Genomic DNA, 23901 nt, shown 5'->3' on the forward strand with positions numbered 1-23901 from the left:
CCTCTGCTGCCCAGTCCTCTCCTGCCCAGTCCTGTCCAGTCCTCTGCTGCCCAGTCCTCTCCTGCCAAGTCCTCTCCTGCCCAGTCCTCTGCTCCCCAGTCCTCTGCTGCCCAGTCCTCTCCTGCCCAGTCCTCTCCTGCCCAGTCCTCTGCTGCCCAGTCCTCTCCTGCCAAGTCCTCTCCTGCCCAATCCTCTGCTGCCCGGTCCTCTCCTGCCCAGTCCTCTCCTGCCCAATCCTCTGCTGCCCAGTCCTCTCCTGCCCAGTCCTCTCCTGCCCAGTCCTCTCCTGCCCAATCCTCTGCTGCGCAGTCCTCTCCTGCCCAGTCCTCTCCTGCCCAATCCTCTCCTGTCCAGTCCTCTTTTGTCCAGTCCTCTGCAGCCCAATCCTCTCCTGCCAAGTCCTCTCCTGCCCAGTCCTCTGCTCCCCAGTCCTCTGCTGCCCAGTCCTCTCCTGTCCAGTCCTCTCCTGCCAAGTCCTCTCCTGCCCAGTCCTCTGCTGCCCAGTCCTCTCCTGCCCAGTCCTCTCATGCCCAGTCCTCTGCTGCCCAGTCCTCTCCTGCCCAGTCCTCTCCTGCCCAGTCCTCTGCTGCCAAGTCCTCTCCTGCCAAGTCCTCTCCTGCCCAGTCCTCTCCTGCCCAGTCCTCTGCTGCCCAGTCCTCTCCTGCCCAGTCCTCTCCTGCCCAGTCCTCTCCTGCCCAGTCCTCTCCTGCCCAGCCCTTTCCTGCCCAGTCCTCTCCTGCCCAGTCCTCTCCTGCCCAGTCCTCTGCTGCCCAGTCCTCTCCTGCCCAGACCTCTCCTGCCCAGTCCTCTGCTGCCCAGTCCTCTCCTGCCCAGTCCTCTCCTGCCCAGTCCTCTGCTGCCCAGTCCTCTCCTGCCCAGTCGTCTCCTGCCCAGTCCTCTGCTGCCCAGTCCTCTCCTGCCCAGTCCTCTCCTGCCCAGTCCTCTGCTGCCCAGTCCTCTCCTGCCCAGACCTCTTCTGCCCAGTCCTCTGCTGCCCAGTCCTCTCCTGCCAAGTCCTCTCCTGCCCAGTCCTCTGCTCCCCAGTCCTCTGCTGCCCAGTCCTCTCCTGCCCAGTCCTCTCTTGCCCAGTCCCCTGCTGCCCAGTCCTCTCCTGCCAAGTCCTCTCCTGCCCAATCCTCTGCTGCCTGGTCCTCTCCTGCCCGGTCCTCTCCTGCCCAATCCTCTGCTGCCCAGTCATCTCCTTCCCAGTCCTCTCCTGCCCAGTCCTCTCCTGCCCAATCCTCTGCTGCCCAGTCCTCTTCTGCCCAGTCCTCTCCTGCCCAATCCTCTCCTGTCCAGTCCTCTCCTGTCCAGTCCTCTGCTGGCCAGTCCTCTCCTGCCAAGTCCTCTCCTGCCCAGTCCTCTGCTCCCCAGGCCTCTGCTGCCCAGTCTTCTCCTGCCCAGTCGTCTCCTGTCCAGTCCTCTGCTGCCCAGTCCTCTCCTGCCCAGTCCTCTCCTGCCCAGTCCTCTGCTGCCCGGTCCTCTCCTGCCCAGTACTCTCCTGCCCAATCCTCTGCTGCCCAGTCCTCCCCTGCCCAGTCCTCTGCTGCCCAGTCCTCTCCTGCCCAGTCCTCTCCTGCCCAGTCCTCTGCTGCCCGGTCCTCTCCTGCCCAGTACTCTCCTGCCCAATCCTCTGCTGCCCAGTCCTCTCCTGTCCAGTCCTCTGCTGCCCAGTCCTCTCCTGCCCAGTCCTCTCCTGTCCAGTCCTCTGCTGCCCGGTCCTCTCCTGCCCAGTACTCTCCTGCCCAATCCTCTTCTGCCCAGTCCTCTCCTGCCCAGTCCTCTCCTGCCCAGTCCTCTGCTGCCTGGTCCTCTCCTGCCCAGTCCTCTGCTGCCCGGTCCTCTCCTGCCCAGTCCTCTCCTGCCCAGTCCTCTGCTGCCCAGTCCTCTCCTGCCCAATCCTCTCCTGCCCAGTCCTCTCCTGCCCAGTCCTCTCCTGCCTAGTCCTCTCCTGCCCAGTCCTCTGCTGCCCGGTCCTCTCCTGCCCAGTCCTCTCCTGCCCAATCCTCTGCTGCCCAGTCCTCTCCTGCCAAGTCCTCTCCTGCCCAGTCCTCTGCTACCAAGTCCGCTCCTGCCCAGTCCTCTGCTGCCCAGTCCTCTCCTGCCCAGTCCTCTCCTGCCCAGTACTCTGCTGCCCAGTCCTCTCCTGCCCAGTCCTCTCCTGTCCAGACCTCTGCTGCCCAGTCCTCTGCTACCAAGTCCGCTCCTGCCCAGTCCTCTGCTGCCCAGTCCTCTCCTGCCCAGTCCTCTCCTGTCCAGTCCTCTGCTGCCCAGTTCTCTCCTGCCCAGTACTCTGCTGCCCAGTCCTCTCCTGCCCAGTCCTCTGCTCCCCAGTCCTCTCCTGTCCAGTCCTCTGCTGCCCAGTCCTCTGCTGCCCAGTCCGCTCGTGCCCAGTCCTCTGCTCCCCAGTCCTCTGCTGCCCAGTCCTCTCCTGCCCAGTCCTCTCCTGCCCAGTCCTCTGCTGCCCAGTCCTCTCCTGCCCAGTCCTGTCCAGTCCTCTGCTGCCCAGTCCTCTCCTGCCAATTCCTCTCCTGCCCAGTCCTCTGCTCCCCAGTCCTCTGCTGCCCAGTCCTCTCCTGCCCAGTCCTCTCCTGCCCAGTCCTCTGCTGCCCAGTCCTCTCCTGCCAAGTCCTCTCCTTCCCAATCCTCTGCTGCCCGGTCCTCTCCTGCCCAGTCCTCTCCTGCCCAATCCTCTGCTGCCCAGTCCTCTCCTGCCCAGTCCTCTCCTGCCCAGTCCTCTCCTGCCCAATCCTCTGCTGCGCAGTCCTCTCCTGCCCAGTCCTCTCATGCCCAATCCTCACCTGTCCAGTCCTCTCCTGTCCAGTCCTCTGCAGCCCAGTCCTCTCCTGCCAAGTCCTCTCTTGCCCAGTCCTCTGCTCCCCAGTCCTCTGCTGCCCAGTCCTCTCCTGCCCAGTCCTCTCCTGCCCAGTCCCCTGCTGCCCAGTCCTCTCCTGCCAAGTCCTCTCCTGCCCAATCCTCTGCTGCCCGGTCCTCTCCTGCCCAGTCCTCTCCTGCCCAATCCTCTGCTGCCCAGTCATCTCCTGCCCAGTCCTCTCCTGCCCAGTCCTCTCCTGCCCAATCCTCTGCTGCCCAGTCCTCTTCTGCCCAGTCCTCTCCAGCCCAATCCTCTCCTGTCCAGTCCTCTCCTGTCCAGTCCTCTGCTGGCCAGTCCTCTCCTGCCAAGTCCTCTCCTGCCCAGTCCTCTGCTCCCCAGACCTCTGCTGCCCAGTCCTCTCCTGCCCAGTCGTCTCCTGTCCAGTCCTCTGCTGCCCAGTCCCCTCCTGCCCAGTCCTCTCCTGCCCAGTCCTCTGCTGCCCGGTCCTCTCCTGCCCAGTACTCTCCTGCCCAATCCTCTGCTGCCCAGTCCTCTCCTGCCCAGTACTCTGCTGCCCAGTCCTTTCCTGCCCAGTCCTCTCCTGCCCAGCCCTCTCCTGCCCAGATCTCTCCTGCCCAGTCCTCTTCTACCCAGTCCTCTCCTGCCCATTCCTCTCCTGCCAAGTCCTCTCCTGCCCAGTCCTCTCCTGCCCAGTCCTCTTTTGTCCAGTCCTCTCCTGCCTAGACCTCTTCGGCCTAGTCCTCTCTTGACCTTTCCTGAGCAGTTCTCTCCTTACAAGTCCACTCCTCACTAGTCCTATGCTGCCCAGTCCTCTGGTGCCCAGCCCAGTCCTCTCATGCACAATCCTCTGATGCCCACTCCTCTGCAGCCCAGACCTCTCCTGGCCAGGCGTCTCCTGCCAAGTCCTCTCCTGCCCAGTCCTCTAATGCTTAGTCCTCTCCTGCCCCATCCACTCCTGCCCAGTCTTTTCCTGCCATGTCCTCTCCTGTCCAGCCCTCTCCTGCCTAGCCCTTTCCTGTGCAGTCCTCTCCTGACTTGTCCTCTGCTGCCGTAATCTGCTGCCCAGTCCTTTAATGCTCAGTCCTCTCCTGCCCAGTCCTCTTCTGAGCTGTCCTCTCTTGAGCAGTCCTTTCCTGCACAGTCCTCTCCTGCCCAGTCCTCTCTTGCCCAGTCCTCTCCTGCCCAGCCCTCTCCTGCCCAATCCTCTGCTGCCCAGTCCTCTGCTGCCCAGTCCCCTCCTGCCCAGTCCTCTCCTGCCCAGTCCTCCCTTGCCCAGTCCTCTCCTGCCCAGCCCTCTCCTGCCCAGTCCTCTCCTGCCCTGTCCTCTTTTTCCCAGTCCTCTCCTGCCCAGCCCTATTCTGCCCAGCCCTCATTTGCCCAGCCCCATCCTGCATAGTCCCCTTCTGCCCAGTCCTGTCCTGCCCAGTCATCTCCTGCCCTGGCCTCTCCACCCGACCTATTCTGCCCAGTCGTCTCCAGCCCAGCCCTCTGCTGCCCAGTCTTCTGCTGCCCAGTCCTCTGCTGCCCATTCCTCTCCTGCCCATCCCTCTCCTGCCCAGTCCTCTCCTGACCAGCCCTCTCCTGCGCAGCCCTGCCTGCCCAGTCCTCTTCTGCCCATTCCTCTCCTGACTAGTCCTCTGCCTCCCAGTCCTCTGCTGAACAGTCCTCTTCTGCCCAGTCCTCTGCTGCCCAGTCCTCTGCTGCCCAGACCTCTCCCGCCTAGTCCTCTCCTGACCTCTGCTGCACAGTCTTCTCCTGCAAGGTCCTCTCCTCACTAGTCCTCTGCTGCCCAGTCCTCTGCTGCACAGTTCTCTCCTGACTAGTCCTCTGCTGCCCAGGCCTCCCCCGCGCATTCCTCTCCTGCCCAGTATTCTCCCGCCCAGTGCTCTACCGCCCATTCCTCTCCTGGATAACCCTCTCCTGCAGAGTCCTCTCCTGCCCAGTCCTCACCTGCCCAGCCATCTCCCGCCCAGCCCACTATGACCCAGTCCTCTCCTCTTCAGTCCTCTCCTGCCCAGTGCTCTCCTGCCAGACCTCTCGTGCATAGTCCTCTCCTATCCAGTCCTCTCCCGCCCAGTCATTTACTGCCCATTCCTCTCCTGCCAAGTCTTCTCTTGCACAGTCCTCTCCTGCCCAGTCTGCTGCTGCCCAGTGCTCTGCTGCCCAGTCCTCTCCTGCCCATCCCTCTCCTGCCCAGCCCTCAACTGCCCAGCCCTCTCCTGCCCAGTCCTCTAATGCTCAGTCCTCTCCTGCCCAGTCCTCATCTGCGCAGTCCTCTCTTGAGCAGTCCTTTCCTGCCCAGTCCTCTCCTGCCCAGTCCTCTCTGGCCCAGTCCTCTCCTGCCCAGCCCTCTCCTGCCCAGTCCTCTGCTGCCCAGTCCCCTCCTGCCCAGTCCTCTCCTGCCCATTCCTCTTCTGCCCAGTCCTCTACTGCCCTGTCCTCTCCTGCCCTGTCCTCTTTTTCCCAGTCCCCTCCTGCCCAGCCCTATTCTGCCCAGCCTTCATTTGCCCAGCCCCCTCCATCATAGTCCTCTCCTGCCCAGTCCTGTCCTGCCTAGTCATTTCCTGCCCTGTCCTCCAAAGCCGTCCTATTCTGCCCAGTCGTCTCCAGCCCAGTCCTCTGCTGCCCAGTGTTCTGCTGCCCAGTCCTCTGCTGCCCATCCCTCTCCTGCCCATTCCTCTCCTGCCCAGTCCTCTCCTGCCCAGCCCTCTCCTGCCCAGCCGCCTCCTGCCAGTCCCTCCTGCCAGGTCTCTCCTGCCCAGTCTTCTCCTGCGAAGCCCCCTCCTGCCCAGTCCTCTCCTGCCCAGTCCTCTCCTGCCCAGTCCTCTAATGCCCATCCCTCTTTGGCCTATCCCTCTCCTGCCCATCGCTCTCCTGCACAGCCCTCCCCAGTCCTCTCCTGCCCTCTCCTGCCCAGACCTCTCGTGCCCAGTCCTCTCCTGCCCAGACCTCTCCTGTTCAGTCCATTGCTGCCCAGTCCTCTGCTGCCAAGTCCTCTCCTGCCCAGCACTCTCCTGCCCAGCCCTCTCCTGTCCAGCCCTCTAATGCTCAGTCCTCTCCTGCCCAGTCCTTTTCTGAGCAATCCTCTCTTGAGCAGTCCTTTCCTGCCCAGTCCTCTCCTGTCCAGTCCTCTGCTGCCCAGTTCTCTCCTGCCCAGTACTCTGCTGCCCAGTCCTCTCCTGCCCAGTCCTCTGCTCCCCAGTCCTCTCCTGTCCAGTCCTCTGCTGCCCAGTCCTCTGCTGCCCAGTCCGCTCGTGCCCAGTCCTCTGCTCCCCAGTCCTCTGCTGCCCAGTCCTCTCCTGCCCAGTCCTCTCCTGCCCAGTCCTCTGCTGCCCAGTCCTCTCCTGCCCAGTCCTGTCCAGTCCTCCGCTGCCCAGTCCTCTCCTGCCAAGTCCTCTCCTGCCCAGTCCTCTGCTCCCCAGTCCTCTGCTGCCCAGTCCTCTCCTGCCCAGTCCTCTGCTGCCCAGTCCTCTGCTGCCCAGTCCTCTCCTGCCAAGTCCTCTCCTGCCCAATCCTCTGCTGCCCGGTCCTCTCCTGCCCAGTCCTCTCCTGCCCAATCCTCTGCTGCCCAGTCCTCTCCTGCCCAGTCCTCTCCTGCCCAGTCCTCTCCTGCCCAATCCTCTGCTGCGCAGTCCTCTCCTGCCCAGTCCTCTCCTGCCCAATCCTCTCCTGTCCAGTCCTCTCCTGTCCAGTCCTCTGCAGCCCAGTCCTCTCCTGCCAAGTCCTCTGCTGCCCAGTCCTCTGCTCCCCAGTCCTCTGCTGCCCAGTCCTCTCCTGCCCAGTCCTCTCCTGCCCAGTCCCCTGCTGCCCAGTCCTCTCCTGCCAAGTCCTCTCCTGCCCAATCCTCTGCTGCCCGGTCCTCTCCTGCCCAGTCCTCTCCTGCCCAATCCTCTGCTGCCCAGTCATCTCCTGCCCAGTCCTCTCCTGCCCAGTCCTCTCCTGCCCAGTCCTCTGCTGCCCAGTCCTCTTCTGCCCAGTCCTCTCCAGCCCAATCCTCTCCTGTCCAGTCCTCTCCTGTCCAGTCCTCTGCTGGCCAGTCCTCTCCTGCCAAGTCCTCTCCTGCCCAGTCCTCTGCTCCCCAGACCTCTGCTGCCCAGTCCTCTCCTGCCCAGTCGTCTCCTGTCCAGTCCTCTGCTGCCCAGTCCCCTCCTGCCCAGTCCTCTCCTGCCCAGTCCTCTGCTGCCCGGTCCTCTCCTGCCCAGTACTCTCCTGCCCAATCCTCTGCTGCCCAGTCCTCTCCTGCCCAGTACTCTGCTGCCCAGTCCTTTCCTGCCCAGTCCTCTCCTGCCCAGCCTTCTCCTGCCCAGATCTCTCCTGCCCAGTCCTCTTCTACCCAGTCCTCTCCTGCCCATTCCTCTCCTGCCAAGTCCTCTCCTGCCCAGTCCTCTCCTGCCCAGTCCTCTTTTGTCCAGTCCTCTCCTGCCTAGACCTCTTCGGCCTAGTCCTCTCTTGACCTTTCCTGAGCAGTTCTCTCCTTACAAGTCCACTCCTCACTAGTCCTATGCTGCCCAGTCCTCTGCTGCCCAGCCCAGTCCTCTCATGCACAATCCTCTGATGCCCACTCCTCTGCAGCCCAGACCTCTCCTGGCCAGGCGTCTCCTGCCAAGTCCTCTCCTGCCCAGTCCTCTAATGCTTAGTCCTCTCCTGCCCCATCCACTCCTGCCCAGTCTTTTCCTGCCATGTCCTCTCCTGCCCAGCCCTCTCCTGCCTAGCCCTTTCCTGTGCAGTCCTCTCCTGACTTGTCCTCTGCTGCCGTAATCTGCTGCCCAGTCCTTTAATGCTCAGTCCTCTCCTGCCCAGTCCTCTTCTGAGCAGTCCTCTCTTGAGCAGTCCTTTCCTGCACAGTCCTCTCCTGCCCAGTCCTCTCTTGCCCAGTCCTCTCCTGCCCAGCCCTCTCCTGCCCAATCCTCTGCTGCCCAGTCCTCTGCTGCCCAGTCCCCTCCTGCCCAGTCCTCTCCTGCCCAGTCCTCTCTTGCCCAGTCCTCTCCTGCCCAGCCCTCTCCTGCCCAGTCCTCTCCTGCCCTGTCCTCTTTTTCCCAGTCCTCTCCTGCCCAGCCCTATTCTGCCCAGCCCTCATTTGCCCAGCCCCATCCTGCATAGTCCCCTTCTGCCCAGTCCTGTCCTGCCCAGTCATCTCCTGCCCTGGCCTCTCCACCCGACCTATTCTGCCCAGTCGTCTCCAGCCCAGCCCTCTGCTGCCCAGTCTTCTGCTGCCCAGTCCTCTGCTGCCCATTCCTCTCCTGCCCATCCCTCTCCTGCCCAGTCCTCTCCTGACCAGCCCTCTCCTGCGCAGCCCTCCCTGCCCAGTCCTCTTCTGCCCATTCCTCTCCTGACTAGTCCTCTGCCTCCCAGTCCTCTGCTGAACAGTCCTCTTCTGCCCAGTCCTCTGCTGCCCAGTCCTCTCCTGACCAGTCCTCACCTGCCAAGTTCTCTGCCGCCCAGTCCTCTCCTCCCCAGTCCTCTGCTGCCCAGACCTCTCTCGCCTAGTCCTCTCCTGACCTCTGCTGCACAGTGTTCTCCTGCAAGGTCCTCTCCTCACTAGTCCTCTGCTGCCCAGTCCTCTGCTGCACAGTTCTCTCCTGACTAGTCCTCTGCTGCCCAGGCCTCCCCCGCGCATTCCTCTCCTGCCCAGTATTCTCCCGCCCAGTGCTCTACCGCCCATTCCTCTCCTGGATAACCCTCTCCTGCAGAGTCCTCTCCTGCCCAGTCCTCACCTCCCCAGCCATCTCCCGCCCAGCCCACTACGACCCAGTCCTCTCCTCTTCAGTCCTCTCCTGCCCAGTGCTCTCCTGCCAGACCTCTCGTGCATAGTCCTCTCCTGTCCAGTCCTCTCCCGCCCAGTCATTTACTGCCCATTCCTCTCCTGCCAAGTCTTCTCTTGCACAGTCCTCTCCTGCCCAGTCTGCTGCTGCCCAGTCCTCTGCTGCCCAGTCCTCTCCTGCCCATCCCTCTCCTGCCCAGCCCTCAACTGCCCAGCCCTCTCCTGCCCAGTCCTCTAATGCTCAGTCCTCTCCTGCCCAGTCCTCATCTGCGCAGTCCTCTCTTGAGCAGTCCTTTCCTGCCCAGTCCTCTCCTGCCCAGTCCTCTCTGGCCCAGTCCTCTCCTGCCCAGCCCTCTCCTGCCCAGTCCTCTGCTGCCCAGTCCCCTCCTGCCCAGTCCTCTCCTGCCCATTCCTCTTCTGCCCAGTCCTCTACTGCCCTGTCCTCTCCTGCCCTGTCCTCTTTTTCCCAGTCCCCTCCTGCCCAGCCCTATTCTGCCCAGCCTTCATTTGCCCAGCCCCCTCCATCATAGTCCTCTCCTGCCCAGTCCTGTCCTGCCTAGTCATTTCCTGCCCTGTCCTCCAAAGCCGTCCTATTCTGCCCAGTCGTCTCCAGCCCAGTCCTCTGCTGCCCAGTGTTCTGCTGCCCAGTCCTCTGCTGCCCATCCCTCTCCTGCCCATTCCTCTCCTGCCCAGTCCTCTCCTGCCCAGCCCTCTCCTGCCCAGCCGCCTCCTGCCAGTCCCTCCTGCCAGGTCTCTCCTGCCCAGTCTTCTCCTGCGAAGCCCCCTCCTGCCCAGTCCTCTCCTGCCCAGTCCTCTCCTGCCCAGTCCTCTAATGCCCATCCCTATTTGGCCTATCCCTCTCCTGCCCATCGCTCTCCTGCACAGCCCTCCCCAGTCCTCTGCTGCCCTCTCCTGCCCAGACCTCTCCTGCCCAGTCCTCTCCTGCCCAGACCTCTCCTGTTCAGTCCATTGCTGCCCAGTCCTCTGCTGCCAAGTCCTCTCCTGCCCAGCACTCTCCTGCCCAGCCCTCTCCTGTCCAGCCCTCTAATGCTCAGTCCTCTCCTGCCCAGTCCTTTTCTGAGCAATCCTCTCTTGAGCAGTCCTTTCCTGCCCAGTCCTCTCCTGCCCAGCCCTCTCCTGCCCGGTCCCCTCCTGCCCAGTCCCCTCCTACCCCGCCCTCTCCTGCCCAGTCCTCTCCTGCCCAATCCTCTCCTGCCCTGTCGTCTACTGCGCAGCCCTCTCCTGCCCTGTCCTCTCCTGCCCAGTCCTCTCCTGCCCAGTCCTCTCCTGCCCAGTCCTTTGCTGCCCAGTCTTCTGCTGACCAGTCCTCCCCTGCCCAGCCCTCTCCTGCCCAGTCCTCTCTTGCCCAGTCCTCTGCTGCCCAGCCCTCTCCTGCCGTCCTCTCCTGCCTAGTCCTCTCCTGCCCAGTCCACTTCTGAGCAGTCCTCTCTTGAGCAGTCCTTTCCTGCCCAGTCCTCTCCTGCCCAGTACACTTTTGCCCAGTCCTCTACTGCCCAGCCCTCTCCTGCCCAGTCCTCTGCTGCCCAGTCCTCTGCTGCCCAGTCCCCTCCTGCCCAGTCCTCTCCTGCCCAGTCCTCTCCTGCCCAGTCCTCTCCTGCCCTGTCCTCTTTTTTTCAGTCCTCTCCTGCCCAGCCCTATTTTTCCCAGCCCTCATTTGCCCAGCCCCCTCCTGCATAGTCCTCTCCTGCCCAGTCCTGTCCTGCCCAGTCATCTCCTGCTCTGTCCTCTCCAGCCGTCCTATTCTGCCCAGTCGTCTCTAGTGCTGTCCTCTGCTACCCAGTCTTCTGCTGCCCAGAACTCTGCAGCCCATCCCTTTCCTGCCCATCCCTCTCCTGCCCAATCCTCTCCTGCCAGTCCTCTGCCTCCCAGTCCTCTCCTGCACAGTCCTCTCCTGCCCGCCCTCTCCTGCCCAGTCCTCTCCTGCCCAGTCCGCTCCTCCCCAGTCCTCTGCTGCCCAGTCCTCTCCTGCCCAGTCCTCTCCTGACCAGTCCTCACCTGCCAAGTTCTCTGCCGCCCAGTCCTCTCCTGCCCAGTCCTCTGCTGCCTAGTCCTCTCCTACCTAGTCCTCTCCTGCCTAGTCATCTCCTGACCTCTGCTGCACAGTCCTCTCCTGCAAGGTCCTCGCCTCACTAGTCCTTTGATGCCCAGTCCTCAGCTGCCCAGTTCCCTCCTGACTAGTCCTCTGCCGCCAAGGCCTCTCCTGCGCATTCCTCTCCCACCCACTAATCTCCCGCCCAGTGCTCTACCGCCCATTCCTCTCCTGGCCAACCCTCTCCTGCAGATTCCTCTCCTGCCCAGTCCTCTCCTGCCCAGTTATCTCCCGCCCAGCCCACTATGACCCAGTCATCTCCTCTTCAGTCCTCTCTTGCCCAGTCCTCTTCTGCCCAGACCTCTCCTGCATAGGTCCTCTCTTGTCTAGTCCTGTCCCGCCCAGTCATTTCCTGCCCAGTCCTCTTCTGAGCAGTCCTCTCTTGAGCAGTCCTTTCCTGCCCAGTCCTCTCCTACCCAGTCCTCTTTTGCCCAGTCCTCTACTGCCCAGCCCACTCCTGCCCAGTCCTCTGCTGCCCAGTCCTATGCTGCCCAGACCTCACCTGCCCAGTCCTCTCCTTCCCATTCGTCTCCTTCCCAGTCCTTTCCTGCCCAGTCCTCTCCTGCCCATTCCTCTGATGCCCAGTCCTCCCCTGCCCAATCCTCTCCTGCCAGTCCTCTGCCTCCCAGTCCTCTCCTGCACAGTCCTCTACTGCCCAGCCCTCTCCTGCCCAGCCCTCTCCTGCCCAGCCCTCTAATGCACAGTCCTATCCTGCCCAGTCCTCTGCTACCCAGTCTTATTGTCCCCAGTCCTCTCCTGCCCAGTCCTCTCCTGCCCATCCCTCTCCTGCCCAGTCCTCTCCTGCCCAGTCCTCCTGCCCAGTCCTCTCCTGCCCAGACCTGCCGACCTATGTTCCCCAGTCCTCTCCTGCCCAGTCCTCTCTGGCCAATCCTCTCGTGCCTAGTCCTCTCCTGCCCATCCCTCGCCTGCCCAGTCCTCTCCTGAACAGCCCTCTTCTGCCCAGTCCTCTCCTGCCCAGTCCTCTCCTGCCCAGTCCTCTGCTGCCCAGTCTTCTGCTGCCAAGTCTTCTGCCCAGTCCTCTCCTGCCCATCCCTCTCCTGCCCAGTCCACTCCTGCCCAGTCTTCCTGCCCAGTCCTCTGCTACCCAGTCTTATTGTGCCCAGTCCTCTCCTGCCCAGTCCTCTCCTGCCCATCCCTCTCCTGCCCAGTCCTCTCCTGCCCAGTCCTCCTGCCCAGTCCTCTCCTGCCCAGACCTGCCGTCCTATCTTCCCAGTCCTATCCAGCCCAGTCCTCTCCTGGCCAGTCCTCTCCTGCCCAGTCCTCTCCTGCCCATCCCTCTTCTGCCCAGTCCTCTCCTGAACAACCCTCTCCTGCCCAGTCCTCTCCTGCCCAGTCCTCTCCTGCCCAGTCCTCTGCTGCCCAGTCTTCTGCTGCCCAGTTCTCCCTGCCCATCCCTCTCCCGCCCAGTCCTCTCCTGCCCAGTCCTCCCCTGTCCAGTCATCTCCTGCCCAGTGCTCTCCTGCCAGTCCTCTCTTGCCCAGTCCTCTACTGCCCATTCCTCTCCTGCCCAGTCCTCTGCTGCCCAGTCCTCTGCTGCCCAGCCCAGGCCTCTATTGCACAATCCTCTGATGCCCACTAATCTGCTACCCAGACCTCTTCTGGCCAGGCGTCTCCTGCCAAGTCCTCTCCTGCCCAGTCCTCTCCTGCTTAGTCCTTTCCCGCCCCATCTGCTCCTGCCCAGTCCTCTTCTGCCAAGTACTCTCCTGCCCTGTCCTCTTCTGCTCAAACGTCTGCTCCCCAGTCCTCAACTGCCAGTCCTCTGCTGCCCAGTCTTCTGCTGCCCAATCCACTCCTGCTTAGTTCCCCGTGCCCAGTCCTCTCCTGCCCAGCCCTCTCCTGCACAGTCCTCTGTTGCCCACTCCTCTCCTGCACAATCCTCTAATGCCCACTCCTCCGCTACCCAGATTTCTGCTGCCCCGTCTTCTCCTGCCCAGTACTCTCCTCCACAGTCCTCTCCTTTCCAGTCCGCTCCTGCCGAGTCATTTCCTGCCCATTCATCTCCCGCCCAGTCCTCTCACGCCCAGGGCTCTAAGGCCCGTTCCTCTCCTGGCCAAACCTGTCCTGCAGAGTCCTCTCCTGCCCAGTCCTCTCCTGCCCAGCCATTTCCTGCCCAGCCCTCTCCTGCCCAGCCCTCTAATGCTCAGTCCTCTCCTGCCCAGTCGTCTTCTGAGCAGTCCTCTCTTGAACAGTCCTTTCCTGCCCAGTACTCTCCTGCCCAGTCCTCTCTAGCCCAGTCCTCTCCTGCCCAGCCCTATCCTGCCCAGTCCTCAGCTGCCCAGTCCTCTGCTGCCCAGTCCCCTCCTGCCCAGTCCTTTCCTGCCCAGTCCTCTCCTTCCCAGTCCTCTCCTGCCCAGTCGTCTCCTGCCCAGTCCTCTCCTGCCCAGTCTTCTTTTTCCCAGTCCTCTGGTGCCCATCCCTATTCTGCCCAGCCCTCTTTTGCCCAGCCACCTCCTGCGTAGTCCTCTCCTGCCCAGTCCGGTCCTGCACAGTCATCCCCTGCCCTGTCCTCTCCAGCCGTCCTCTCCTGCCCAGTCGTCTCCAGCCCAGTTCTCTGCTGCCCAGTCTTCTGCTGCCCAGTCCTCTGCTGCCCAGCCCTCTCCTGCCCATCTGTCTCCCGCCCAGTCCTCTCCTGCCCAGCCCTCTCCTGCCCAGCCCTCTCCTGCCCAGTCCCTCCTGCCAGGATTCTCCTGCCCAGTCTTCTGCAGCGAAGCCCTCTCCTGCCCAGTCCTCTCCTGGCCAGTCCTCTCCTGCCCAGTCCTCTCCTGCCCATCCCTCTTCGGCCCATCCCTCTCCTGCCCATCCCTCCCCTGCACAGCCCTTCCATCCCAGTCGTCTCCTGCTCTCTCCTGCCCCGGCCTCATCTGCATAGTCCTCTGCTGCCCAGACTTCTCCTGCCCAGTCCTGTCCTGCCCAGTCATCCTGCCCAGTCCTCTCCTGCCCAGTCTTCTCCTGCCGTCCTATATTCCCCAGTCCTCTCCTGCCCATTGCTCTCCTGGCCTGTCCTCTCCTGGCCAGTCCTTTCCTGCCCAGGCCTCTCCTGCCCAGCCCTCTCCTGAACAGTCCACTCCTGCCCAGTCCTCAGCTGCCGAGTTTTCTGCTGCCCAGTCCTCTCCTGCCCAGTCTTCTCCTGCCCATCCCTCTCCTGCCCAGTCCTCTCCTGCCCAGTCCTCTCCTGCCCAGTCCTCTCCTGCCCAGCCCTCTCCTGCCCAGTCCCTCCTGCCAGGATTCTCCTGCCCAGTCTTCTGCAGCGAAGCCCTCTCCTGCCCAGTCCTCTCCTGGCCAGTCCTCTCCTGCCCAGTCCTCTCCTGCCCATCCCTCTTCGGCCCATCCCTCTCCTGCCCATCCCTCCCCTGCACAGCCCTTCCATCCCAGTCATCTCCTGCTCTCTCCTGCCCCGGCCTCATCTGCATAGTCCTCTGCTGCCCAGACTTCTCCTGCCCAGTCCTGTCCTGCCCAGTCATCCTGCCCAGTCCCCTCCTGCCCAGTCTTCTTCTGCCGTCCTATATTCCCCAGTCCTCTCCTGCCCATTGCTCTCCTGCCCTGTCCTCTTTTTCCCAGTCCCCTCCTGCCCAGCCCTATTCTGCCCAGCCTTCATTTGCCCAGCCCCCTCCATCATAGTCCTCTCCTGCCCAGTCCTGTCCTGCCTAGTCATTTCCTGCCCTGTCCTCCAAAGCCGTCCTATTCTGCCCAGTCGTCTCCAGCCCAGTCCTCTGCTGCCCAGTCTTCTGCTGCCCAGTCCTCTGCTGCCCATCCCTCTCCTGCCCATTCCTCTCCTGCCCAGTCCTCTCCTGCCCAGCCCTCTCCTGCCCAGCCGCCTCCTGCCAGTCCCTCCTGCCAGGTCTCTCCTGCCCAGTCTTCTCCTGCGAAGCCCCCTCCTGCCCAGTCCTCTCCTGCCCAGTCCTCTCCTGCCCAGTCCTCTAATGCCCATCCCTATTTGGCCTATCCCTCTCCTGCCCATCGCTCTCCTGCACAGCCCTCCCCAGTCCTCTCCTGCCCTCTCCTGCCCAGACCTCTCCAGCCCAGTCCTCTCCTGCCCAGACCTCTCCTGTTCAGTCCATTGCTGCCCAGTCCTCTGCTGCCAAGTCCTCTCCTGCCCAGCACTCTCCTGCCCAGCCCTCTCCTGTCCAGCCCTCTAATGCTCAGTCCTCTCCTGCCCAGTCCTTTTCTGAGCAATCCTCTCTTGAGCAGTCCTTTCCTGCCCAGTCCTCTCCTGCCCAGCCCTCTCCTGCCCGGTCCCCTCCTGCCCAGTCCCCTCCTACCCCGCCCTCTCCTGCCCAGTCCTCTCCTGCCCAATCCTCTCCTGCCCTGTCGTCTACTGCGCAGCCCTCTCCTGCCCTGTCCTCTCCTGCCCAGTCCTCTCCTGCCCAGTCCTCTCCTGCCCAGTCCTTTGCTGCCCAGTCTTCTGCTGACCAGTCCTCCCCTGCCCAGCCCTCTCCTGCCCAGTCCTCTCTTGCCCAGTCCTCTGCTGCCCAGCCCTCTCCTGCCGTCCTCTCCTGCCTAGTCCTCTCCTGCCCAGTCCACTTCTGAGCAGTCCTCTCTTGAGCAGTCCTTTCCTGCCCAGTCCTCTCCTGCCCAGTACACTTTTGCCCAGTCCTCTACTGCCCAGCCCTCTCCTGCCCAGTCCTCTGCTGCCCAGTCCTCTGCTGCCCAGTCCCCTCCTGCCCAGTCCTCTCCTGCCCAGTCCTCTCCTGCCCAGTCCTCTCCTGCCCTGTCCTCTTTTTCCCAGTCCTCTCCTGCCCAGCCCTATTTTTCCCAGCCCTCATTTGCCCAGCCCCCTCCTGCATAGTCCTCTCCTGCCCAGTCCTGTCCTGCCCAGTCATCTCCTGCTCTGTCCTCTCCAGCCGTCCTATTCTGCCCAGTCGTCTCTAGCGCTGTCCTCTGCTACCCAGTCTTCTGCTGCCCAGAACTCTGCAGCCCATCCCTTTCCTGCCCATCCCTCTCCTGCCCAATCCTCTCCTGCCAGTCCTCTGCCTCCCAGTCCTCTCCTGCACAGTCCTCTCCTGCCCGCCCTCTCCTGCCCAGTCCTCTCCTGCCCAGTCCGCTCCTCCCCAGTCCTCTGCTGCCCAGTCCTCTCCTGCCCAGTCCTCTCCTGACCAGTCCTCACCTGCCAAGTTCTCTGCCGCCCAGTCCTCTCCTGCCCAGTCCTCTGCTGCCTAGTCCTCTCCTACCTAGTCCTCTCCTGCCTAGTCATCTCCTGACCTCTGCTGCACAGTCCTCTCCTGCAAGGTCCTCGCCTCACTAGTCCTTTGATGCCCAGTCCTCAGCTGCCCAGTTCCCTCCTGACTAGTCCTCTGCCGCCAAGGCCTCTCCTGCGCATTCCTCTCCCACCCACTAATCTCCCGCCCAGTGCTCTACCGCCCATTCCTCTCCTGGCCAACCCTCTCCTGCAGATTCCTCTCCTGCCCAGTCCTCTCCTGCCCAGTTATCTCCCGCCCAGCCCACTATGACCCAGTCATCTCCTCTTCAGTCCTCTCTTGCCCAGTCCTCTTCTGCCCAGACCTCTCCTGCATAGGTCCTCTCTTGTCTAGTCCTGTCCCGCCCAGTCATTTCCTGCCCAGTCCTCTTCTGAGCAGTCCTCTCTTGAGCAGTCCTTTCCTGCCCAGTCCTCTCCTACCCAGTCCTCTTTTGCCCAGTCCTCTACTGCCCAGCCCACTCCTGCCCAGTCCTCTGCTGCCCAGTCCTATGCTGCCCAGACCTCACCTGCCCAGTCCTCTCCTTCCCATTCGTCTCCTTCCCAGTCCTTTCCTGCCCAGTCCTCTCCTGCCCATTCCTCTGATGCCCAGTCCTCCCCTGCCCAATCCTCTCCTGCCAGTCCTCTGCCTCCCAGTCCTCTCCTGCACAGTCCTCTACTGCCCAGCCCTCTCCTGCCCAGCCCTCTCCTGCCCAGCCCTCTAATGCACAGTCCTATCCTGCCCAGTCCTCTGCTACCCAGTCTTATTGTCCCCAGTCCTCTCCTGCCCAGTCCTCTCCTGCCCATCCCTCTCCTGCCCAGTCCTCTCCTGCCCAGTCCTCCTGCCCAGTCCTCTCCTGCCCAGACCTGCCGACCTATGTTCCCCAGTCCTCTCCTGCCCAGTCCTCTCTGGCCAATCCTCTCGTGCCTAGTCCTCTCCTGCCCATCCCTCGCCTGCCCAGTCCTCTCCTGAACAGCCCTCTTCTGCCCAGTCCTCTCCTGCCCAGTCCTCTCCTGCCCAGTCCTCTGCTGCCCAGTCTTCTGCTGCCAAGTCTTCTGCCCAGTCCTCTCCTGCCCATCCCTCTCCTGCCCAGTCCACTCCTGCCCAGTCTTCCTGCCCAGTCCTCTGCTACCCAGTCTTATTGTGCCCAGTCCTCTCCTGCCCAGTCCTCTCCTGCCCATCCCTCTCCTGCCCAGTCCTCTCCTGCCCAGTCCTCCTGCCCAGTCCTCTCCTGCCCAGACCTGCCGTCCTATCTTCCCAGTCCTATCCAGCCCAGTCCTCTCCTGGCCAGTCCTCTCCTGCCCAGTCCTCTCCTGCCCATCCCTCTTCTGCCCAGTCCTCTCCTGAACAACCCTCTCCTGCCCAGTCCTCTCCTGCCCAGTCCTCTCCTGCCCAGTCCTCTGCTGCCCAGTCTTCTGCTGCCCAGTTCTCCCTGCCCATCCCTCTCCCGCCCAGTCCTCTCCTGCCCAGTCCTCCCCTGTCCAGTCATCTCCTGCCCAGTGCTCTCCTGCCAGTCCTCTCTTGCCCAGTCCTCTACTGCCCATTCCTCTCCTGCCCAGTCCTCTGCTGCCCAGTCCTCTGCTGCCCAGCCCAGGCCTCTATTGCACAATCCTCTGATGCCCACTAATCTGCTACCCAGACCTCTTCTGGCCAGGCGTCTCCTGCCAAGTCCTCTCCTGCCCAGTCCTCTCCTGCTTAGTCCTTTCCCGCCCCATCTGCTCCTGCCCAGTCCTCTTCTGCCAAGTACTCTCCTGCCCTGTCCTCTTCTGCTCAAACGTCTGCTCCCCAGTCCTCAACTGCCAGTCCTCTGCTGCCCAGTCTTCTGCTGCCCAATCCACTCCTGCTTAGTTCCCCGTGCCCAGTCCTCTCCTGCCCAGCCCTCTCCTGCACAGTCCTCTGTTGCCCACTCCTCTCCTGCACAATCCTCTAATGCCCACTCCTCCGCTACCCAGATTTCTGCTGCCCCGTCTTCTCCTGCCCAGTACTCTCCTCCACAGTCCTCTCCTTTCCAGTCCGCTCCTGCCGAGTCATTTCCTGCCCATTCATCTCCCGCCCAGTCCTCTCACGCCCAGGGCTCTAAGGCCCGTTCCTCTCCTGGCCAAACCTGTCCTGCAGAGTCCTCTCCTGCCCAGTCCTCTCCTGCCCAGCCATTTCCTGCCCAGCCCTCTCCTGCCCAGCCCTCTAATGCTCAGTCCTCTCCTGCCCAGTCGTCTTCTGAGCAGTCCTCTCTTGAACAGTCCTTTCCTGCCCAGTACTCTCCTGCCCAGTCCTCTCTAGCCCAGTCCTCTCCTGCCCAGCCCTATCCTGCCCAGTCCTCAGCTGCCCAGTCCTCTGCTGCCCAGTCCCCTCCTGCCCAGTCCTTTCCTGCCCAGTCCTCTCCTTCCCAGTCCTCTCCTGCCCAGTCGTCTCCTGCCCAGTCCTCTCCTGCCCAGTCTTCTTTTTCCCAGTCCTCTGGTGCCCATCCCTATTCTGCCCAGCCCTCTTTTGCCCAGCCACCTCCTGCGTAGTCCTCTCCTGCCCAGTCCGGTCCTGCACAGTCATCCCCTGCCCTGTCCTCTCCAGCCGTCCTCTCCTGCCCAGTCGTCTCCAGCCCAGTTCTCTGCTGCCCAGTCTTCTGCTGCCCAGTCCTCTGCTGCCCAGCCCTCTCCTGCCCATCTGTCTCCCGCCCAGTCCTCTCCTGCCCAGCCCTCTCCTGCCCAGCCCTCTCCTGCCCAGTCCCTCCTGCCAGGATTCTCCTGCCCAGTCTTCTGCAGCGAAGCCCTCTCCTGCCCAGTCCTCTCCTGGCCAGTCCTCTCCTGCCCAGTCCTCTCCTGCCCATCCCCCTTCGGCCCATCCCTCTCCTGCCCATCCCTCCCCTGCACAGCCCTTCCATCCCAGTCATCTCCTGCTCTCTCCTGCCCCGGCCTCATCTGCATAGTCCTCTGCTGCCCAGACTTCTCCTGCCCAGTCCTGTCCTGCCCAGTCATCCTGCCCAGTCCTCTCCTGCCCAGTCTTCTCCTGCCGTCCTATATTCCCCAGTCCTCTCCTGCCCATTGCTCTCCTGGCCTGTCCTCTCCTGGCCAGTCCTTTCCTGCCCAGGCCTCTCCTGCCCAGCCCTCTCCTGAACAGTCCACTCCTGCCCAGTCCTCAGCTGCCGAGTTTTCTGCTGCCCAGTCCTCTCCTGCCCAGTCTTCTCCTGCCCATCCCTCTCCTGCCCAGTCCTCTCCTGCCCAGTCCTCTCCTGCCCAGTCCTCTCCTGCCCAGTCCTCACCTGCCCAGCCCTATTCTCCCCAGCCTCTTATGCCCAGCCCTCTCCTGCATAGTCCTGTCCTGCCCAGTCTTGTCTTGCTTAGTCATCTCCTGCCCAGTCCTCTCCTGCCTAGTCCTCTCCTGCCCAGTCCTCTCCTGCCCAGTCCTCTGCTGCCCAGTTTTCTGCTGCCCAGTCGTCCCCTGCCCAGCCCTTTCCTGCCCAGTCCTCTCCTGCCCAGTCCCCTCCTGCCCATGACTCTCCTGCCCATCCCGCTCCTGCCCAGTCCTCTCCTGCCCAGTCCTCTCCTGCCCAGCCCTATTCTCCCCAGCCCTCTTTTGCCCAGCCCTCTCCTGCATAGTCCTGTCCTGCCCAGTCCTGTCCAGCCCAGTCATCTCCTGCCCAGTCCTCTATTGCCCAGTCCTCTCCTGCCCTGTCCTCTCCGGCCCAGTTCTCTCCTGCCCAGTCCTCTCCTTGCCAGTCCTCTGCTGCCCAGTCCTCTCCTGCCCAGTCCTCAGCTGCCCAGTCTTCTGCTGCCCAGTCCTCTCCTGCCCAGTCTTCTCCTGCCCATCCCCCTCCTGCCAGTCCTCCCCAGTCCTCTCCTGACCAGTCTTCTACTGCCCAGTCTTCTGCTGCCCAGTCCTCTCCTGCCCAGTCTTCTCCTGCCCAGCTCTATTCTCCCCAGCCCTCTTTTGCCCAGCCCTCTCCTGCATAGTCCTCTCCTGCCCAGTCAGGTCCTGCCCAGTCATCCCCTGAACTGTCCTCTCCTACCGTCCTCTCCTGCCCAGTCGTCTCCAGCCCAGTCCTCTACTGCCCAGTCTTCTGCTGCCCAGTCCTCCTGCCCATCCCTCTCCTGCCCAGTCCTCTCCTGCCCAGCCCTCTCCTGCCCAGCACTCTCCTGCCCAGTCCCTCCTGCCAGGACTCTCATGCCCAATCATTTCCAGCGAAGCCCTCTCCTGCCCAGTCCTCTCCTGACCAGTCCTCTCCTGCCCAGTCCTCTCCTGCGCATCCCTCTCCGGCTCATCCCTCTCCTGCCCATCCCTCCCCTGCACAGCCCTTCCTTCGCAGTCCTCTCCTGCTCTCTCCTGCCCCGGCCTCTTCTGCTCAGTCCTCTGCTGCCCAGACTTCTCCTGCCCAGTCCTCTCCTGCCCAGTCATCCTGCCCAGTCTTCTCCTGCCCAGTCTTCTCCTGATGTCCTGTATTAGCCAGTCCTCTCCTGCCCATTCCTCTCCTGGCCTGTACTCTCCTGGCCAGACCTTTCCTGCCAGTCCTCTCCTGCCCAGCCCTCTCCTGCCCAGTCCATTCCTGCATAGTCCTCAGCTGCCGAGTTTTCTGCAGCCCAGTCCTCTCCTCCCCAGTCTTCTCCTGCCCATCCCTCTCCTGCCCAGTCCTCTCCTGCCCAGTCCTCTCCTGCCCAGTCCTCTCCTGCCCAGTCCTCTCCTGCCCAGCCCTATTCTCCCCAGCCTCTTATGCCCAGCCCTCTCCTGCATAGTCGTGTCCTGCCCAGTCTTGTCTTGCCCAGTCATCTCCTGCCCAGTCCTCTCCTGCCCAGTCCTCTCCTGCCCTGTCTTCTCCTGCCCAGCCCTCTCCTGCCCAGTCCTCTCCTGCCCAGTCCTCTCCTGCCCAATCCTCTGCTGCCCAGTCTTCTGCTGCCCAGTCGTCCCCTGCCCAGCCCTCTCCTGCCCAGTCCTCTCCTGCCCAGTCCCCTCCTGCCCATGACTCTCCTGCCCATCCCGCTCCTGCCCAGTCCTCTCCTGCCCAGTCCTCTCCTGCCCAGCCCTATTCTTCCCAGCCCTCTTTTGCCCAGCCCTCTCCTGGATAGTCCTGTCCTGCCCAGTCCTGTCCTGCCCAGTCATCTCCTGCCCAGTCTTCTGCTGCCCAATCCTCTCCTGCCCAGAATTCTCCTGCCCATCCCTCTCCTGCCAGTCCTCTCCTGCCCAGTCCTCTCCTGCCTATGCCTCTCTTGCCCATTCCCCTCCTGCCCAGTCCTCTCCTGCCCAGTCCTCTCCTGCCCAGTTCTCTCCTGCCCAGCCCTATTCTTCTCAGCCCTCTTTTGCCCAGCCCTCTCCTGCATAGTCCTGTCCTGCCCAGTCCTGTCCTGCCCAGTCATATTCTGCCCAGTCCACTTCTGCCCAGTCCTCTCCTGCGCTGTCCTCTCCTGCTCAGCCCCCTCCTGCCCAGTCTCCCACTTGCCAAGTCTTCTGCTGCCCAGTCCTCTCCTGCCCATGACTCTCCTGCCCAGTCCTCTCCTGCCCAGTCCTCCTGCCCAGTCCTCTCCTGCCCAGTCCTCTCCAACAGTCCTATCTTCCCCAGTCCTCTCCTGCCCAGTCCTCTCCTGGACAGTCCTCTCCTGCCCAGCCCTCTCCTGCAAAGTCCTCTCCTGGCCAGTCCTCTCCTGAACAGTCCTCAGCTGACCAGTCTTCTGCTGCCTAGTTCTCCCCTGCCCATCCCTCTCCAAATCAGTCCTCTCCTGCCCAGTCCTCTCCTGCCATGTCCTCTGCTGACTAGTCCTCTGCTGCCCAGTCCTCTCCTGCCCAGTCCTCTCCTGCCCAGTCGTCTCCTGCCCAGACCTCTCCTGCTCAGTCCTCTCCTGCCCATTCCTCTGATGTTCAGTCCTATCCTGCATAGTCCTCTCCTACCGTCCTATCTTCCCCAGTCCTCTCCTGCCAAGGACTCTCCTGCCCAGTCCTCTCCTGCCGTCCTATCTTCCCCAGTCCTCTCCTGCCCAGTCCTCCTGCCCAGTCCTCTCCTGCCCAGTACTCTCCTGACCAGTCCTCTCCTGACTAGTCCTCCCCTGCCCAGCCCTCTCCTGCCCAGTCTTCTCCTGCCCAGTCCTCTCCTGACATGTCCTCTGCTGCCCAGCCCTCACATGCTCAGTCCTCTCCTGCCCCGTCCTCTCCTGCCCAGTCCTCTCCTACCTAGTCCTCTCCTGCCCAGTCCTCTCCTGCCCAGTCCTCTCCTGCCCAGTCCTCCTGCCCAGTCCTCTGCTGCCAGTCCTCTCCTCCCAGTCCTCTCCTGCCATCATATCTTCCCCAGTCCTCTCCTGCCCAGTCCTCTCCTGGCCAGTCCTCTCTTGCCCAGTCCTCCTGACCTGCCCTCTCCTGCCCAGCCCTCCCATGCCCAGTCCTCTCCTGCCCAGTCCTCTTCTGACTAGTCCTCTGCTGCCCAGCCCTCTCCTGCCCAGTCCTCTCCTGTGTAGTCCTCCCCTGCCCAGTCCTCTCCTAGCCACTCCTCTCCAGCAAAGTCCTCTGCTGCCCGGTCCTCTGCTGCCATCCTATCTTCCCCAGTCCTCTCCTGCCCAGTCCTCTCCTGGCCAGTCCTCTCCTGCCCAGTCATCCTGCCCAGTCCTCTCCTGCCCAGTCTTCTCCTGCCGTCCTATATTCCCCAGTCCCCTACTGCCCATTCCTCTCCTGGCCTGTCCTCTCCTGGCCAGTCCTTTCCTGCCCAGTCCTCTCCTGCCCAGCCCTCTTCTGCCCAGTCCACTCCTGCCCAGTCCTCAGCTGCCGAGTTTTCTGCTGCCCAGTCCTCTCCTGCCCAGTCTTCTCCTGCCCATCCCTCTCCTGCCCAGTCCTCTCCTGCCCAGTCTTGTCCTGCCCAGTCCTCTCCTACCCAGTCCTCTCCTGCCCAGCCCTATTCTCCCCAGCCTCTTATGCCCAGCCCTCTCCTGCATAGTCCTGTCCTGCCCAGTCTTGTCTTGCCCAGTCATCTCCTGCCCAGTTCTTTCCTGCCCAGTCCTCTCCTGCCCTGTCTTCTCCTGCCCAGCCCTCTCCTGCCCAGTCGTCTCCTGCCCAGTCCTCTCCTGCCCAGTCCTCTCCTGCCCAGTCCTCTCCTGCCCATCCCGCTCCTGCCCAGTCCTCTCCTGCCCAGTCCTCTCCTCCCCAGCCCAATTCTCCCCAGCCCTCTTTTGCCCAGCCCTCTCCTGCATAGTCCTGTCCTGCCCAGTCCTGTCCTGCCTAGTCATCTCCTGCCCAGTCCTCTACTGCCCAGTCCTCTCTTGCCCTGTCCTCTCCTGCCCAGCCCTCTCCTGCCCAGTCCTCTTCTGCCCAGTCCTCTCCTTGCCAGTCCTCTGCTGCCCAGTCTTCTGCTGCCCAGTCGTCCCCTGAACAGCCCACAACTGCCCAGTCCTCTCCTGCCCAGTCCTCTGTTGCCCAGTCTTCTGCTGCCCAGTCGTCCCCTGCCCAGCCCTCTCCTGCCCAGTCCTCTCCTGCCCAGTCCCCTCCTGCCCATGACTCTCCTGCCCATCCCGCTCCTGCCCAGTCCTCTCCTGCCCAGTCCTCTCCTGCCCAGCCCTATTCTCCCCAGCCCTCTTTTGCCCAGCTCTCTCCTGCATAGTCCTGTCCTGCCCAGTCCTGTCCTGCCCAGTCATCTCCTGCCCAGTCCTCTACTGCCCAGTCCTCTCCTGCCCTGTCCTCTCCTGCCCAGCCCTCTCCTGGCCAGTCCTCTTCTGCCCAGTCCTCTCCTTGCCAGTCCTCTGCTGCCCAGTCTTCTGCTGCCCAGTCGTCCCCTGAACAGCCCACAACTGCCCAGTCCTCTCCTGCCCAGTCCTCTGCTGCCCAGTCTTCTGCTGCCCAGTCCTCTCCTGCCCATCCCCCTCCTGCCAGTCCTCTCCTGCCCAGTCCTCTTCTGCCCAGTCCTCTCCTGCCCAGTCCTCTCCTGCCCAGTTCTCTCCTGCCCAGCCCTATTCTTCTCAGCCCTCTTTTGCCCAGCCCTCTCCTGCATAGTCCTGTCCTGCCCAGTCATGTCCTGCCCAGTCATATTCTGCCCAGTCCTCTCCTG

The 23901-nt window shown here is 63.0% G+C and overlaps 14 protein-coding genes across 14 annotated transcripts; all 14 read right to left on the reverse strand.

Moving 5' to 3' along the window:
* Window positions 1-5684: 5684 nt before the first annotated feature.
* LOC126281799 (spidroin-1-like) lies at window positions 5685-8498 on the reverse strand. The gene is made up of 2 exons (XM_049981013.1): window positions 7680-8498; window positions 5685-7235 (listed from the first exon to the last, which is right to left on the reverse strand). Exons 1-2 carry the CDS (start codon window positions 8496-8498, stop codon window positions 5685-5687), a joined length of 2370 nt encoding a protein of 789 aa, XP_049836970.1.
* A 79-nt stretch (window positions 8499-8577) lies between these two features.
* LOC126281800 (spidroin-1-like) lies at window positions 8578-12224 on the reverse strand. The gene is made up of 2 exons (XM_049981014.1): window positions 11210-12224; window positions 8578-8819 (listed from the first exon to the last, which is right to left on the reverse strand). Exons 1-2 carry the CDS (start codon window positions 12222-12224, stop codon window positions 8578-8580), a joined length of 1257 nt encoding a protein of 418 aa, XP_049836971.1.
* A 248-nt stretch (window positions 12225-12472) lies between these two features.
* On the reverse strand, window positions 12473-13221 carry LOC126281807 (sperm acrosomal protein FSA-ACR.1-like). The gene is made up of 2 exons (XM_049981034.1): window positions 12936-13221; window positions 12473-12699 (listed from the first exon to the last, which is right to left on the reverse strand). The coding sequence occupies exons 1-2, from the start codon at window positions 13219-13221 to the stop codon at window positions 12473-12475; spliced, it is 513 nt and encodes a 170-aa protein (XP_049836991.1).
* On the reverse strand, window positions 13218-13646 carry LOC126281808 (sperm acrosomal protein FSA-ACR.1-like). The gene has a single exon (XM_049981036.1). The coding sequence runs from the start codon at window positions 13644-13646 to the stop codon at window positions 13218-13220; it is 429 nt and encodes a 142-aa protein (XP_049836993.1).
* A 39-nt stretch (window positions 13647-13685) lies between these two features.
* On the reverse strand, window positions 13686-14189 carry LOC126281809 (armadillo repeat-containing X-linked protein 4-like). The gene has a single exon (XM_049981037.1). It carries the CDS (start codon window positions 14187-14189, stop codon window positions 13686-13688), a length of 504 nt encoding a protein of 167 aa, XP_049836994.1.
* On the reverse strand, window positions 14186-14656 carry LOC126281811 (spidroin-1-like). The gene has a single exon (XM_049981040.1). It carries the CDS (start codon window positions 14654-14656, stop codon window positions 14186-14188), a length of 471 nt encoding a protein of 156 aa, XP_049836997.1.
* Window positions 14657-15225: 569 nt separating this feature from the next.
* LOC126281812 (spidroin-1-like) lies at window positions 15226-17443 on the reverse strand. Its single transcript, XM_049981041.1, has 2 exons — window positions 16429-17443; window positions 15226-15461 (listed from the first exon to the last, which is right to left on the reverse strand). The coding sequence occupies exons 1-2, from the start codon at window positions 17441-17443 to the stop codon at window positions 15226-15228; spliced, it is 1251 nt and encodes a 416-aa protein (XP_049836998.1).
* Window positions 17444-17691: 248 nt separating this feature from the next.
* On the reverse strand, window positions 17692-18440 carry LOC126281814 (sperm acrosomal protein FSA-ACR.1-like). Its single transcript, XM_049981043.1, has 2 exons — window positions 18155-18440; window positions 17692-17918 (listed from the first exon to the last, which is right to left on the reverse strand). Exons 1-2 carry the CDS (start codon window positions 18438-18440, stop codon window positions 17692-17694), a joined length of 513 nt encoding a protein of 170 aa, XP_049837000.1.
* On the reverse strand, window positions 18437-18865 carry LOC126281816 (sperm acrosomal protein FSA-ACR.1-like). The gene has a single exon (XM_049981045.1). The coding sequence runs from the start codon at window positions 18863-18865 to the stop codon at window positions 18437-18439; it is 429 nt and encodes a 142-aa protein (XP_049837002.1).
* Window positions 18866-19443: 578 nt separating this feature from the next.
* LOC126281817 (uncharacterized) lies at window positions 19444-20282 on the reverse strand. The gene is made up of 2 exons (XM_049981046.1): window positions 19937-20282; window positions 19444-19781 (listed from the first exon to the last, which is right to left on the reverse strand). Exons 1-2 carry the CDS (start codon window positions 20280-20282, stop codon window positions 19444-19446), a joined length of 684 nt encoding a protein of 227 aa, XP_049837003.1.
* Window positions 20283-20441: 159 nt separating this feature from the next.
* LOC126281819 (sperm acrosomal protein FSA-ACR.1-like) lies at window positions 20442-20981 on the reverse strand. Its single transcript, XM_049981048.1, has one exon. The coding sequence runs from the start codon at window positions 20979-20981 to the stop codon at window positions 20442-20444; it is 540 nt and encodes a 179-aa protein (XP_049837005.1).
* LOC126281820 (ribosome-binding protein 1-like) lies at window positions 20978-21751 on the reverse strand. Its single transcript, XM_049981049.1, has one exon. It carries the CDS (start codon window positions 21749-21751, stop codon window positions 20978-20980), a length of 774 nt encoding a protein of 257 aa, XP_049837006.1.
* An 870-nt stretch (window positions 21752-22621) lies between these two features.
* On the reverse strand, window positions 22622-23086 carry LOC126281822 (sperm acrosomal protein FSA-ACR.1-like). Its single transcript, XM_049981050.1, has one exon. The coding sequence runs from the start codon at window positions 23084-23086 to the stop codon at window positions 22622-22624; it is 465 nt and encodes a 154-aa protein (XP_049837007.1).
* A 15-nt stretch (window positions 23087-23101) lies between these two features.
* On the reverse strand, window positions 23102-23491 carry LOC126281823 (sperm acrosomal protein FSA-ACR.1-like). The gene has a single exon (XM_049981051.1). The coding sequence runs from the start codon at window positions 23489-23491 to the stop codon at window positions 23102-23104; it is 390 nt and encodes a 129-aa protein (XP_049837008.1).
* Between the last annotated feature and the right edge of the window lie 410 nt (window positions 23492-23901).

The sequence above is a fragment of the Schistocerca gregaria genome, chromosome 7, assembly GCF_023897955.1.
Source record: "Schistocerca gregaria isolate iqSchGreg1 chromosome 7, iqSchGreg1.2, whole genome shotgun sequence".
Lineage (NCBI taxonomy): Eukaryota > Metazoa > Arthropoda > Insecta > Orthoptera > Acrididae > Schistocerca > Schistocerca gregaria.